Source organism: Chiloscyllium plagiosum, chromosome 24 (assembly GCF_004010195.1).
Source record: "Chiloscyllium plagiosum isolate BGI_BamShark_2017 chromosome 24, ASM401019v2, whole genome shotgun sequence".
NCBI lineage: Eukaryota > Metazoa > Chordata > Chondrichthyes > Orectolobiformes > Hemiscylliidae > Chiloscyllium > Chiloscyllium plagiosum.
The window spans coordinates 36,345,703-36,359,409 of record NC_057733.1 but is presented as its reverse complement, the minus strand read 5'-3'; the positions used below and the strand labels follow the sequence as shown (position 1 = coordinate 36,359,409).

At 42.3% G+C, this 13,707-nt stretch overlaps 1 protein-coding gene across 2 annotated transcripts; it reads left to right on the top strand.

Annotated features, from left to right (window-relative positions):
* Window positions 1–226: 226 nt before the first annotated feature.
* cbx4 (chromobox homolog 4 (Pc class homolog, Drosophila)) lies at window positions 227–6,696 on the top strand. 2 transcript variants are annotated; one of them, XM_043714798.1, is made up of 5 exons: window positions 227–735; window positions 847–890; window positions 1,228–1,293; window positions 3,734–3,800; window positions 4,694–6,696. In XM_043714798.1, the coding sequence occupies exons 1-5, from the start codon at window positions 667–669 to the stop codon at window positions 6,068–6,070; spliced, it is 1,623 nt and encodes a 540-aa protein (XP_043570733.1). In that variant the 5' UTR covers window positions 227–666; the 3' UTR covers window positions 6,071–6,696. The 2 variants fall into 2 exon arrangements, with proteins under 2 accessions (XP_043570733.1, XP_043570734.1); XM_043714799.1 differs by lacking the exons at window positions 227–735; window positions 847–890; window positions 1,228–1,293 and adding an exon at window positions 1,660–2,070.
* Window positions 6,697–13,707: the final 7,011 nt, after the last annotated feature.

The window sequence follows — 13,707 nt, the reverse complement described above, 5'->3', positions numbered from 1 at the left end:
AGGGACAAATTAAATAAAATAGTGACGCGCTTTGATGTCTGTCAGAAACGAAGCAGGTTTCTCAAAGAACGCAAGACATTGCCAGCCCGATGCATAGCCAATTAGAAGAGGACACGAAAGACATTTGCACATCGTACTGGAACAAAACTGTGAGCCCGGGGAATTACATTGTTTAGATGCGAGACAACAGTCCCAATGAGGAGGGAGAGGGACAGGGATGAGGAGAAGCACCATTTTCTGATGTTCATTTTCATGTCGTTCTGCCTTAATTTGGAAAAACAGAATTTATCTTTCTGCCATTACCATACAAGGCTGCGTCTTGCCCGTATTTGGTGCTGTAGTTAGATTCTCCGACCTCAGGCGGGGCTGAGCTGATTGACAGCTCCAGCTCCTGACGCCACAGCGTTGTATTGCCTGCGTTTCTGCGTTGCCGGCTCTGCAGCAGAGAGAGAGGGAGGAAGAGAGAGAGGAAGGGAGAACGATCTGTGACTACGGAGTCTAGAACGGAGGGAACAGGAAAAAGCCGCCCGGAAAGGGTGCCAAGAAGAGAAACAAGAGGAGCGAGAGGAAAGCCGCGACTGCCCACAGCGGGAGTGCTCCCTTCCGGGTGAAGCGAGCTGCAGTTAGCAGAGGTCAAGCGGCGTCCGTCTAGCTCTTCGCATCGCTATGGAGCTACCAGCCGCAGGGGAGCACGTATTTGCTGTGGAAAGCATCGAGAAAAAGCGGATCAGGAAGGTAAATGGGACTGACTAGAGCCCACCTCCGCACTAATCCCTCCAGGTTATTGCTCAGGAATAGTGCTGTCTCTGCTGTTCAGTGACGAACGCTGTCTTTATTTCTCCGCAGGGAAAAGTCGAATACCTGGTGAAATGGAGGGGATGGTCTCCCAAGTGAGTCCCATTTTTGTTTTGCATTTTAAAAAATATTAAACATAAAATACAGTATCCGAACGTCTGCATGGCTGGAAGAATCATGTGGGACTCAAATCAATTCCCTTCTGACAAATGCCATCAGTGAATTGTTAGTAGTTAAACCAATATAACAAAAAAAATGGCCAATGAGAGTCCTGGAATGTCTTAATGGACTGTGAAAGATATGATAGTGTGTGTGAATGGAGTGAAAATGGCCTCCCTTGCACACTGCTTGAATAGCAGCACTAGTTCGTTTTAATTTTCCGCTTGTGTATTTGGAGAGGTTTTAAGTGAACTGCTGGTGTCTTCTCCGTAGATACAACACGTGGGAGCCAGAGGAGAACATCCTGGACCCTCGGCTGCTCCTGGCTTTCCAGCACAGGTAAAGAAAAAACAGAGAGGTCGAAATAACTCTGCCACTAGTCTGCACATACATGCACACACATACAGACATCTACACATAAACGCAAAAACGACCACCAAAGAATAAGTAAAGCTAAAAGCTCCGAGCTTGTGAAAGTAGAGGGGCTGCGCAGTTTCGAAATGAAACCCCAGATTAGAAGACGGCAATGTTTCGGTGCAGATGTGGTCTCACCCACTGCCTGACTTCCCGAGATCTATTCTGAGAGCGGTTTAGCAAAAGTCAGTCCACGCTGAGATATGTTACCGTAAAGGGGAAGGGGTGGGAGATCGATAATCAGCTGGTAACGTTATACTTCGAAATGCCAATATTTCCTGAAGTCATTGCTGAAGTTTCAACTGGGCAAAGAGATTAGATAAGAAATTAAGATATATTGGCGCAATAGATATTAGAATATAAAAGTTTGTAAAATCTCCCTTTTAATCACAGCTGCAATAGTGATGTGACTACCGCTGCCATGTTCCAGATCGTAGCTAGATGGTGCATTTATCTTCGAAGTGAGACTCGTGTAGGGTGGTTCTGGGCTGTCAGACTACACAATATCCTTCTGACCATGATCTCCAGTGTTCCTGTTTCTAATGGCCACGCCACGCTCCTGTTCCTTGATACACCTGCTAATGGCGCAAGTACCATTTTAAAGGGGCAATGTTGCTGTTAACTAACGCTGCAATCTGAAAAAAAAGGACACGGCGGGTTACGTATCTATTTTAATTAGTTACACGATAATCGATCCGACTGGTGAGTAGCTCACGGGGTTGCCATAGCTGCCTGCAATCATGTGAATAAATACAGTGGAGTCATGCTGCGTGTAACAGTGTGGGAGGGACAAAAAGTTGCTTATAACTAGATCTTGATGGAACAAAAATAATTAGACTAATAATTAAGTCAACAGCACATTTTTAAAAAAGAGGCTTATATATACTTGCCTATAGGCAAAGGTAATACACGTTCTCTTTGTTTAAATTGAATTAAAGAGGCGACAGCACACCAGGAGGGCCAACGATTGAAATTGCAGTTTATTCTTTCCACCTGCTGCCAGTTACAAGTCGGTTGAAGTTATTCAAAATGAGCCAACCAGTAACTTCTGCATATTTTGACTGAGTTACAGGAGCACACTAATGAACATAAAGCCCATGAGAAATCATAATGCTTTGTATAGAAAATAACTTTAATAATAAGGGTGCCCTCTTTCCACGTAACAATCACCAAAGTATCACTGTACTTGTTGCCTTCAAGGCCTCTGTGCAGTTGTAAGGCAGTAGTCTAATTTCAGTTACTTCAATAGCACAATTTCACACAGAGATTTTATACATTGCATTCCAGTCTTATGCAGAATCAAAACAATGATCAAAATCTATTGATGCATTTTGGGCTTAACTGCATACTGCACATATTTAACTCATTTAACAATATGCCAAATACATGAACTATTGGAAGAAATGTTTGTAAACTATCCAAGGGAACCAAGGAAAACAGAGTGACCTGTTCACTCCGCTCATAAAATGTTCTTTTAAAATGTGTGTTTTAAGTGATAATGAAAGAACAATTATTAGAAAGCTGACAGGAGGTGGACATATTGTGTGCTATTCTGTGGTTGAAGTAGCCCTAACATTATTTTATGAAACCTGAGTGAACTTTCAGAAAGTATTCTCAGAAGAACTGACATTTAGTATGCAGTTATGCATGTAAAATCTGGAAATAAGTACAGTAAGACAAAAGATAAACGGAAAATGAGCAGTAAATGAGAAGTGTTGGTTTTCTTTTACTTGTGGATGTGTAGAAACAAGAATGGCCGTTTAGCATATATAGGCTTGTTAGATCACACAGGGCCCAGATGTACCACCTGTAAATAATATTCACCTAAAATGTCCCCTCACTAAAATTTTATGAAGAATTAATATTGTTATAACTTATTGGGCAGATATTTTAATGTTTTATATGAACTCATTTAATTGGACATACATTGTAAATCTGGAACTTGCCCTTTACAAGAAAATTGTAAAGTTTTACTCATGTAATCTATAATGCCATAGCATTGATGTGTACTGTGACAATTTAATCTGAAGAAGTGTAATGAATCCAAAATGTTAACTCTGCTTTGCCTTTGCAGATGCTGCCAGACCTGCTGAGTTTTTCCAGCCATTTCTGACATTGTTTCTATTCAGTCAGTTGGTTATGCAAGTGTAAACATTTAATTAAAAATCTCTGAGCTCCTAGCAACTGTTTCAATTAAAACTATTTTGCATTATGTTAGGATGTTGCAAGTTGCATGCAAAGTATAGCACAACCAAAGACATCAGATCTTTTCAGGAGTGAGAATAAAAAACATTTGTAAACTGATTATGAAATTAATTTTTGCAAGTAACTTTAAGGCTGACCATTGTTTTACCTATGACTGCAGGGAAAGGCAAGAACAATCAATGGGCTATCGTAAACGAGGACCCAAACCAAAACACCTACTAGTTCAGGTAATATCATCTATCTAATGCTCATTTGTTTGTGTTATATATGAACCAAACTGAAGCAATCCTGCACACATTTCCTGGCTCTATATAATCAAAATGAATTCAGTTTCAGAAATATATTCTTGGCCAAACCTTATGCTTATTTAGAGCAAACAACTATGTAAATATCAGAGCAACATTATAAAGTGATGTTGACACAGAACCTTGAGTGCAAGCAATTAGGTTCTTGAAAGGTATAAATATATTCAGGGAAGCAAATGGAGATTTGAATACAAGTTATCCAGATGTACTTTATTTTAACAATACTATTGTTTAGCAATAGAACCTCAAATCTTTAATGTTTCATATTTGCAATCTGTAGTCACTGAATATTGTAAACTATATCTAAAAAGATCAGGTACAAGTTCATTTATTCAGATTCATTAATAAACAAAGAATCCAAAAGCAGTGGTCATTTAAGGCAAGCTGATGTTGATTACTGCAAGATCACTGGTACTTACAAATGAATAGATTAGTAACATGACTAATTGTCATCTAGTGCTTTGAAACAATGAGCAAGAAGGCACCAATGATTGAGACATGTTGCAGATTCCTCCTTAATAAGGAGAGCACATTGATGGCGGAATGGACCTTGATGGCCATTTGCCTGTCCTTTAAGACTTGAAGTTGGACCTCTTAGACCAGGGAAGTGAAACAAGTAGGAAGGTGCAAATCTAAGTCTATGCAGCTTGAGCTTTGGTACAGAGGTAGAGTCATAGAGATGTACAGCTTTAATTTCATTGACCAGTGCAGAGCTGGTCTACATATCTAAATTGTAGCCTTGTTTTATAGTTAATTGATTATAGACTTCTTACCAGAATTTGAATCTCAAATAATACTCTATTCTTTATTTCCAGCTACCAGCTTTTGCTCGACGTTCAAATGTTCCTTCCGAGCTGCAGGACACTTATGTGGAAGAAGAAAAGTCCAAGAGTGATATCCTGCAGCAACCTATTAAACGCCAGTATCAACTAAATAGTAAAAAGCTTCACCAGTATAAACCCTATAACACCGAGGAACAGCGACAACACCAAGCTACTAAACATTATTATCAGCTTAACAGCAAAAAGCATCACCATTATCAACCGGACATCATGTACCCAAACCAACAAGCCGACTCTCACAGGAGCGAAACTGAAGGAAATCAGGAGCAACATCAAAGTATTCAGGAACGTGAAACGCTGCGCAGCGGAGCCAAAAATGGAAATAGTTCCCAATCTGAAGGCATGAAAAAGCCTGAAATGAAAGAAATGGATTCGAGATCCGGGACGGGGCCAGCACTAGCCAAGGAAAGTGTGAAAAGCAATGGTATGAACGGTAGAATGAAAATAGTAAAAAACAAAAATAAAAACGGTAGGATTGTAATAGTCATGAGCAAATATATGGATAATGGGCTACAGTCGGCGAAGGATAAACACGGTAAGAGTGGGGATGGAGGGAATGAGTCAGTGACAAGCAAGACTGGAGACCGCGAGCTGTGGATAGTTAAAAATGGACATGGGAAAGCTGTGCCGGCGGAGGAAAGAGTAGATAAGTTGGAGGCTGACAATGTGGCAAATGGGTGGCCCGAGACGGCCAAGACTCGTAATGTAAACAAAGAGGCAGAGGCCGAGAAGAATGGTTACATTAGGACTTTGGTGGTTAAAGACGCGGCAGCTGCAGCTCAAAATAAAAACGGGGAGGTAGCCGGCCCAGAAAGTGACGAGGTAGCAAGTGGGAAAGAGGTGAGAAGTCCAAAGGGACAACGTCCCCCGGAGCAGTGTGAACAACCAACTCCATTGCGATGGGCCTGTGATTCGGAGGTTTCCAAAAGGGATGGGTTATACTCCAAACTCCCCAAGTCCAGGAAACGCTACCTGTCAGAACCCATCGTGGACAGAGAGGCCAAAAAGCCGCCGACGTGTAGAAGCATTAGCGTCCCGGGGAGCGCCGTACAGCTGGAACAGGATGATCTCATTGAGCTGCAGGCGGTCGATAGTTATCAGAATGAGGGAATTGATGGGACTTTGGACTCAAATCCCGAGCAGCCAATCGATCTGAGCTGTGTAAAGTCCAGGCCTGAGCCTCAGAAGGCCACGACACAGCAGATGGAGGTTGAGGGAAAAGAGGAAACGGCAAAGGGGGAGCAACAGTATCCTTGGACTGGCCTCAAGCCTTACCTGGGAAATCTGATTATCACAGATGTCACAGCGAACTGCCTCACTGTCACTTTTAAAGAATATGTAACGGTGTGAAGGAAACGTAAGGCCAATTTAGAAACCGTATAGAATGAATGCAGAAATCCTGAGAGTGAATGCACTCTTTCACCCAAATCTCCATTCTTTTCATTGAAAGGTTCAAATGTATGCAATTTTATTTATAAGCGGGCACATTAAATATGTAGACGTAAATATGTGTCTGCAGTTAGACTGGGCTAACCAGGAGTAAAGGGCAGCGATAGAAAATATCGCTTCCTTAAATCTGGATTTTTAATTTTTTAAAAGGAAAATCTTAAATAAATAAAACCACAATATGGATGTTTGATACATTGTTTCAATTTTTAATCCAATGTCAAATATAATTAATATTTGTGATAATATGTGTGCTATCTACATGTGCAGACTCTTTGTATTTCCTGTCTGTTTGATATTTCCGAAACTGGCGAGCTTGTGCTGCTATGATAGAATTGTATTTTTTTTGTGCTTGAATGTAAATATGTGAAAACGCCTTTAAAGCACCATATTCGCTGTTGCAGTGAGGCAACAGTCAATAAGATAATGGAAGAATGTTGATATTCTTTTTTAATCTCCGGGACGCCATTTTTGATGTGGCGTTTCTTATTTACCAACTGAACAGTGAATAGAAATTCTATGAAACAAGACTGAGTCATATTCTTAATTTGTGCCGCGCAATGTAGAAGTCAATATACTGTCATGGCGAAGCTCTTCTCTCGAAGGATTCTGGTGCTGTTAGTGAGTAAATGAAAATGATGAAACTATGGAGCTTCCTTTGAAATCTTACTGCCGATATTTTAAAGTAGCATTTTATTAAAGTAAGTCATACTGCGTGTAACTGTGGTTACCAGCTGGCGTCATTTCTCGGAAACCACAGTTTGATATGTGTCACATTGACAAACTGTGCAGATTAAAATAGTCGAGGAGGCAACATCCTGTGACTTGGGGTGAAATAACTGTACATCAAAGTCTCATTGCTACTCAGGCCTCTGACCCAGGAATGCTGCTTCGCAGAATGTACCATCAAAGTGACTGTTCCCCTTGGCGGATCTCTTCGGGCGTTTCTCTAGAAATGTAGTTATTTGAAACTCACAAAATGCTGAACAAAACGACCGTTTGTTCAACCGCTCCTGAAACGATCTTTCAACCAAGGCAGCTCGTTCATACTCGAGTTATAAATGCAAAGCCAAGGGCAGGAGGTTTTTGCTTTTATAAACGTTGATCGTAGACTTTCAAGCGACATATGCCAACTGAAATCTGTGTTATAGGTTAGACTGGCTGAAAAGATATCTCTCAATGTGGGAATGTCTTAGGGCTGGGCAGGTGAAAGAGTAAATTTTGTAAAAGCCATATCTAAAAGAAGACGTGTGTATTCGGTAAATGAAATACTGGCGCAGTTTTTGTACACAGAGTGTGTGGTTTTGACGTCAGGTACATTGTGAACTGTTGTGTAAGCCTTCAAAATGAGGATACGTTTAGAAAATCAGTAAGATAACCCGAATTTAGTCCGGGAGAGAAAAGTAAGCTAGATATCGGGAGTCAAATTCACCCCAAGAAGAGCTGCCCAGCAAGCTGCAATCAGTAACTAACCCGTAAAGTTTTAGGAGACGAATATACAGATAACGTCCAGGCACTCGGTGTTGGTCAGTTATCTCAAGCTGCTCCTGTCCTGTCGGTGTTGAGCAATTCGGTAGGTTCCGGAGTCTTTTCACCAGCTGTTTAACCTGCTGATTTCCTTGTGCCTTATGACGCCGTGGGCTCGGAATCCAAGTAACTGAGCTAGCCATACCATGGACGAGCAACAGGAATTATACCAGCATCCCTTACCGAAAGCCTGCATGACTTTAACCATTCCTATTTGGAAATTCCTTAGTCTGGCTGTCTTAATAAGTCGTAAGTCTGTCCTTAGAAGTGTTCTTTCGAGGAAGAGAATGCCCGTTCCGTATCAGACAAATGGACAATATCCCATTGAGTTCCGCAGTGCTTTGGGAAGGAGATTTGATGCTGGATTTCCACGTACAATGCAAGTCGCTGAATAAGACCAATGACACTGTCTACCAAAACCAATGTAAACTATGAAGGAAAAAACGAATAGGCAAGACACAACCAAAACATCAGTAACCAATGCCTACTAATGTTGGACAGCCTGACCCCACCCCCAAGATACCACGATCCTGCATATTCTGACACATCTATCCTGGTTTGAACTTTGTGAATCACAGCATTTGTAAAAGGCTTCTTTTTAGTGATGGTGCTTCGTTGACAGATCAATCCTAAACCTGAACACGGTCAGCTTGAAATAACTGACCATTACCGAGTGCATGGACGTTATCTGTATATTCGACTTCTAAGAATCGATGGCGGGTTTCTGCCATGCCAGAAGACAACAACTCGAATTGGAAACATCAACAGACGAGACATCATCCATCATAACCAGTGCTCCTTTGGAAAACCGAATACTGTACATGTTTGATAATGGCGCAGCTTGAAGCATGTTGTGAGACTAGCTTGAAGCATGTACGTATCTTTGAGTCCCGCCTTTTTTGAACCTCAGTCCAGCACATCGTGTGTACGAGGCTTGCTTTTGAAGCCCGATTATGAAACTGCAGATCTAATCATCTGTGTATCTGAATCAAAATGTTTCAGGCAATTGCCACTACGTTTTCATGGGCGGTTCAGGATGAGTAATAAATGCTGGTCCAGCCAACTACAGCCATATATACCGTGAAAGATTTTTTTAACAAGTCGTTTGTATGTTTCATGTTCGGGGTATAGTATTAGTGAGCTTACAACAGTGTGAGGTCTACATCAACCTGCACTTCTCAACCATTGGCTCCAGCTACGGTTATCTGGGATCTTGCTGCACATTTAACGCTCTTAACTACCTCGACTCGGTACTTGGTGTATGGCCAAAACGAAAATCCACTGAATGTTTCTATTAGATTCCATTTGTAGATTCCAATTGGTGCCCTGGGCCGGAACTGGTGAAGACATTATCATCCAATTGGTATGCCTCATTCCTCATTCATTTAATGCATCGCGCCTGAAAAGTCAGAGGTGCTTTTATTGTTGGAGGGGAATGGGGGAAACCGGGGCTGGTTTCAGGCCAGAGGGGACGGAATGTTCGGTGCCCGTGGGGACAGCTCAGTTAATGGCCAAGGTTACAGTTGAGCAGAAAGCTCACAATGTGAGCTAAAACCGAAACAACTGCGAGCGTTCCCCTTCTTGTACCAATGTCGATCACGGGACGTCTCTCTTGTTCGGGAAATGTAGGTTCGACATTTCCCAGTAGTTCATGAGTAATTCAACTGTAATTCCAGAGCGAGGTGAGATCATGAGGCACCGCACAACTCTCATCTCTCATGAGATCGTCTTTCAAGCACGCCCCTTTGTGTGAATGTTCGAGATTGTGTTTCTCTGACTAGTGCTTATATCTCATGCTATTGAAATTTTCGCTGGAAGTGTGTGTGTCGTGTTTGAATAAGCTCGGAAATATTTAAATCAGTTCCCAAAGACTGTAATTGCAGTTTCTATAATGGAAATGAAACGACACAATTTTCATAATCTCAAGGTACATCCAGCTCTATCTGTACAAGTCCAATGTGACGAGCAATGAGAGCCAATCTTACAAACAAAAACAAGGCTCTATGACCACACTGTTACTGCTGCCTTTGGAAGGCTGTTTTAACTCACATCAAAATTGGTACAGAGCAGCACTCCTTAATTTACCGGAGTTCGCTCCCTTCAATGTTTCACCAATAAATTGGATCCAAGGAACACATTGGAAAACTAGAAGCTTGATTTTTTTTGCCAAATCCAGACTTTGAAGCCCAAGGTCAGATTCGGGCACTCTGTAGAAGGGAGGGTTTGGCGTTGTGGACGAGAAACTGCGGCTGATTTGGTTTCTGCCTGTGCTATGCTCAGCCTGGTTATGTATCCCATAAGGAATCGTTTCATGGTCATGTTCTGAGGACGATCGGCTCACCCGGGGTCAATCCGGCCGCGCGGTGAAACCCAGAGGAAGGATCTGTTCGCGTGTGTGATTTGAGTGAAGAATGTTCGCCACACCTTCTGCTTGTCCGGTTGAAACCCCGGGGTTTAACCTAGGAAACAGGGTTCGCATCAGTACCCGACCCCATTACCAAACCTCCACCCCCATTCCCCGCACACAAAGACCGCTGCACCAGGAAACAATTTCGGCATCAGTCCAGAGATCTTTCCGGTGTCGCCTCTACGCCTAAGATCAGAGTGCTGTCACAGTTCGTACAAAAGATTCTCTCTCCACAGATGCTGTCAGACCTGCTGAGTTTCTCCAGCACTTTCTATGTTTGATTCAGATTCCTAGCATCCGGAGTGTTGAGCTTTTATGAGGGTGTTGTCAGTATTTGGAAAGGGGACGGGAGGGGATGTTTCTCTCGAGAACATTTCCGAAACCAGTTTTCTGGGCAATCCCATCGCCCTGTTGATAGCGCCAGTTGTGGTAACGGAGGGCGATAGGGCTCGGAAGATAGGGCACCCCCACTCTTTGGCGCTGGCCTTACCAGAGAGCTGTAAGTGCAAGTGACATCAGGAGCAGAACCTGGGCTGGCAGCTTCGCTCCCTTCTGACCACAACAGTCTCCGCTTCACTCACTACCTGGGTGCTCATGTTCCCACTCTCCAACCGGCTAGAGAATCCAGGCAGCCGTTCAGCCCATCTAATTCGTCCCATTGGCACTCCCCGCATCTAGATGGATGGCAAATTCATTTCCACTCGATGTCTCAAAGCAATACTCCCTGCAAGATTCCCCTGTCATTTTCAACTAAAATTGCGACGTTATGTAACCCTGGGTGTGATCTGGTGTCCCAATGTTCTCCCTTTCTGTATAAATAAACAAATAAAATGTATCTTTCCTCGATCAAATGCACAGATTGAACATTCCCACGGGTGGCCATTCCCTTGGTGCAAGGACACTCAGAAACAACTCGTGTTTCAGGCTCAGATATTGAAAAGACTGACACTGTGTGTGCGTGTCCCGCGGGCAGGAAAAAAATTCCTGTTGTGAAGCCTCTGCCGTGGCATTATTGCACCAAGATCCTTCTTCCCTACAGCCTAAAGGAAAGCGAAGACAAATCTGAAATCCTCCCAGTTCCTGCTCTTTTGGGGAGCCACCTCAGCGCTCTGCCGAGCTGCTTGTTGAGATGTGCCCAACCCTGACATCACTCTGCTCATGGCACCGTTCACACAAAAAGGAGACCTTCCGTGTGCACGGAATAACTTCGCTGCCGATGGCCCTGTTGCTCAGACCCGGGCTGTGTTTGAAGGTCGGTCGCCATATTTTGGTCTGTAGGTATCTGCCTGCAGCCGTGACTCCAGAACAGTAGAGCTTCCACATCAGGGAGCGCCTCAACTGTTTAACTATATTCCGGACTAAATCTATCTTACCTGACTATTAAAATTAATGAGCCGATTTTTTTTTCCAGCAAGGATCTACTTTGCTGTTTGTGTAATAGTGGAATTATATTTTCCTGGCTCCAACTAAAGCCGCTTACCAGCGCGAATTCCAACACACTGGAACAATGGCCGACCAGCTCCGCCGCAGTTTGCTGCGATTTCCATTTATAGTCATTTACTGCGGCTGTAAACTTATTTAATATTTCCCTTCTCTGGCACATTATACATTGGCAATGTGGACCCTTGTCCTTAAAAACCTCCCCGCTGTTACCGTGCCTTCGTGAGGTGGCTGTAAAATAATCAGAATTAACGCTCTGAGCGTGTAAGGTTGGTCTGTCCTAAGTTAAAAATAGTAAAGCTTTACTGGGCGATTTAGATTTTGAAATATTTGTCCTCGATTCTTTCATGTTATATACCGTTTCTTCTCAGACACAATGAACATTTCGCGTTTAATTTATTGATTAAATACAAATGCAAATGGTCGTAAACAATGCTGCGGCAAAGCTCCCAGCTGCTTCTTAATGAGAGAACTGCTCTGTTTCCCCAAAGAGAAGTCACCCATAAACCGAACCCCCAGAACAAACCGGAGCCTAGGGACAAACAGGGAACGAATCCCTGGGCCAGCAATTGTGCTTTCCAAAGTCACGGTCATTCCCATTTGACTTGACATCACCATGATCCGGACATGATTGAGTTCATATGACATCTTAATGCCAAAGAAAATTCATAATCCAGACTTTTAGCATTCACATCAAAATTAACGAGGTTGAACAATACAGCAAGCGATCGCTGCAATACCTGTAAAAGTCAGTGATGTAACCAGCGCCCAGTTGCTAGAACATTCTGAAACACTAAAGTGATCTCCATGTACAGAAGCACTGATCATCGTTATAGGACTGGGATTTTTTTTGATAAAATGTGGTATATGCACAAGAACCCAAGGTATAGGATATGTTTGTTGTCATTCAACAAGACCACATCCGATCAACTGCACCTTCTCTCAATATCCCCATATGACAGAACTCGCCTTCATACCGCAAATTATCCATCTCAGTCTTAAATAAACCCAACTACTGAACAGCTATAGCTGCCTAGGTACATCTGAGGAGTATTCTATATCTGTACATGCAATTTTAATGATACACGCTATTTAAAGTACATTGTCTATCTCAGGAATAATTGCAGTAAACTAAATCTGAGCCATTGAGGCAGCATCCAAGGAACTTCGAAGTTCCTTGGATGCTGCCTGAACTGCTGTGCTCTTCCAGCACCAGTAATCCAGAATGTGGTTTCCAGCATCTGCAGTCATTGTTTTTACCTCGTTAAATCTAAGCCATACTGTGTATGATGGATTTGTTGCAGATATGTATTTGACATATACTACATATGAGAAGGGAACGCTACTTTATGTGGTCGTGTCACTCGCTGTCACAGTTGGTTCTACATCTTACTGCTCAATAATGCTTGACAAATCTACAATGTCTATTGCATCTGGCAGCGCAATCAGGCTGAAACATCCTAACTAATATCTCTCTGGTGGTTTCTGTTAATCCAGTTCAGCAACTGAGATTAACATCATGTTTTATTCATGATTCACCTGTTGGAGTCTCTTCCTTTTGGTCCAATAGTGTCTATCACATTGTTCTAAAGATATGCATTTATTTGTTCTATATCTTCAGTATCTCTTATACCCCAGTCTCATTTCACTTTCACTACTAAATTATTTTTTTTATCTTATCGCTTCTAATCTGTACCAAATTTCTCTGGATATAGATATGTTCAACATTTATGTAAATCACAATTACTGCCCAATTTACTTAACACCTTGAAAGTTCTGGCCTGATACACGCTAGTCCATAATGCACTTATGTTAGCTATGCTATCCATTTCTGAAACTTTGGATTGACTACTTTGGAAAACAATCAGCCATTGCCTTGGATATATCTAAAGTTTCTGACATGGTTTAGTACCATGCATCTTTAAACAAATCACCACTCTTAGACACTACCAAATGATGTTAAGTATGGTCGCTAAACCAATGTGATGTTAATTATTATCCTGATTCATCTAGATCACTCTTTCTCTGCCGTTGCTGATTAATCATGCTCAGCCTTTGACGGCACTACCATTTCCTTCTTCGACTATTGATATAGGTGCCCTCAGCAATACGTTCTGATCTCTATATCCTCTGAACTAAATCTTCATATTTGTTTACTGTCTTCTTT

Bases quoted from the DNA above. Each gene is read 5' to 3' on its own strand.
- cbx4 (XM_043714798.1), top strand. From the start codon at position 667: ATGGAGCTACCAGCCGCAGGGGAGCACGTATTTGCTGTGGAAAGCATC. The intron at 736-846 runs GTAAATGGGACT...ATTTCTCCGCAG, and splicing joins AGAAAAAGCGGATCAGGAAG to GGAAAAGTCGAATACCTGGT. The intron at 1,294-3,733 runs GTAAAGAAAAAA...CTATGACTGCAG, and splicing joins CTCCTGGCTTTCCAGCACAG to GGAAAGGCAAGAACAATCAA.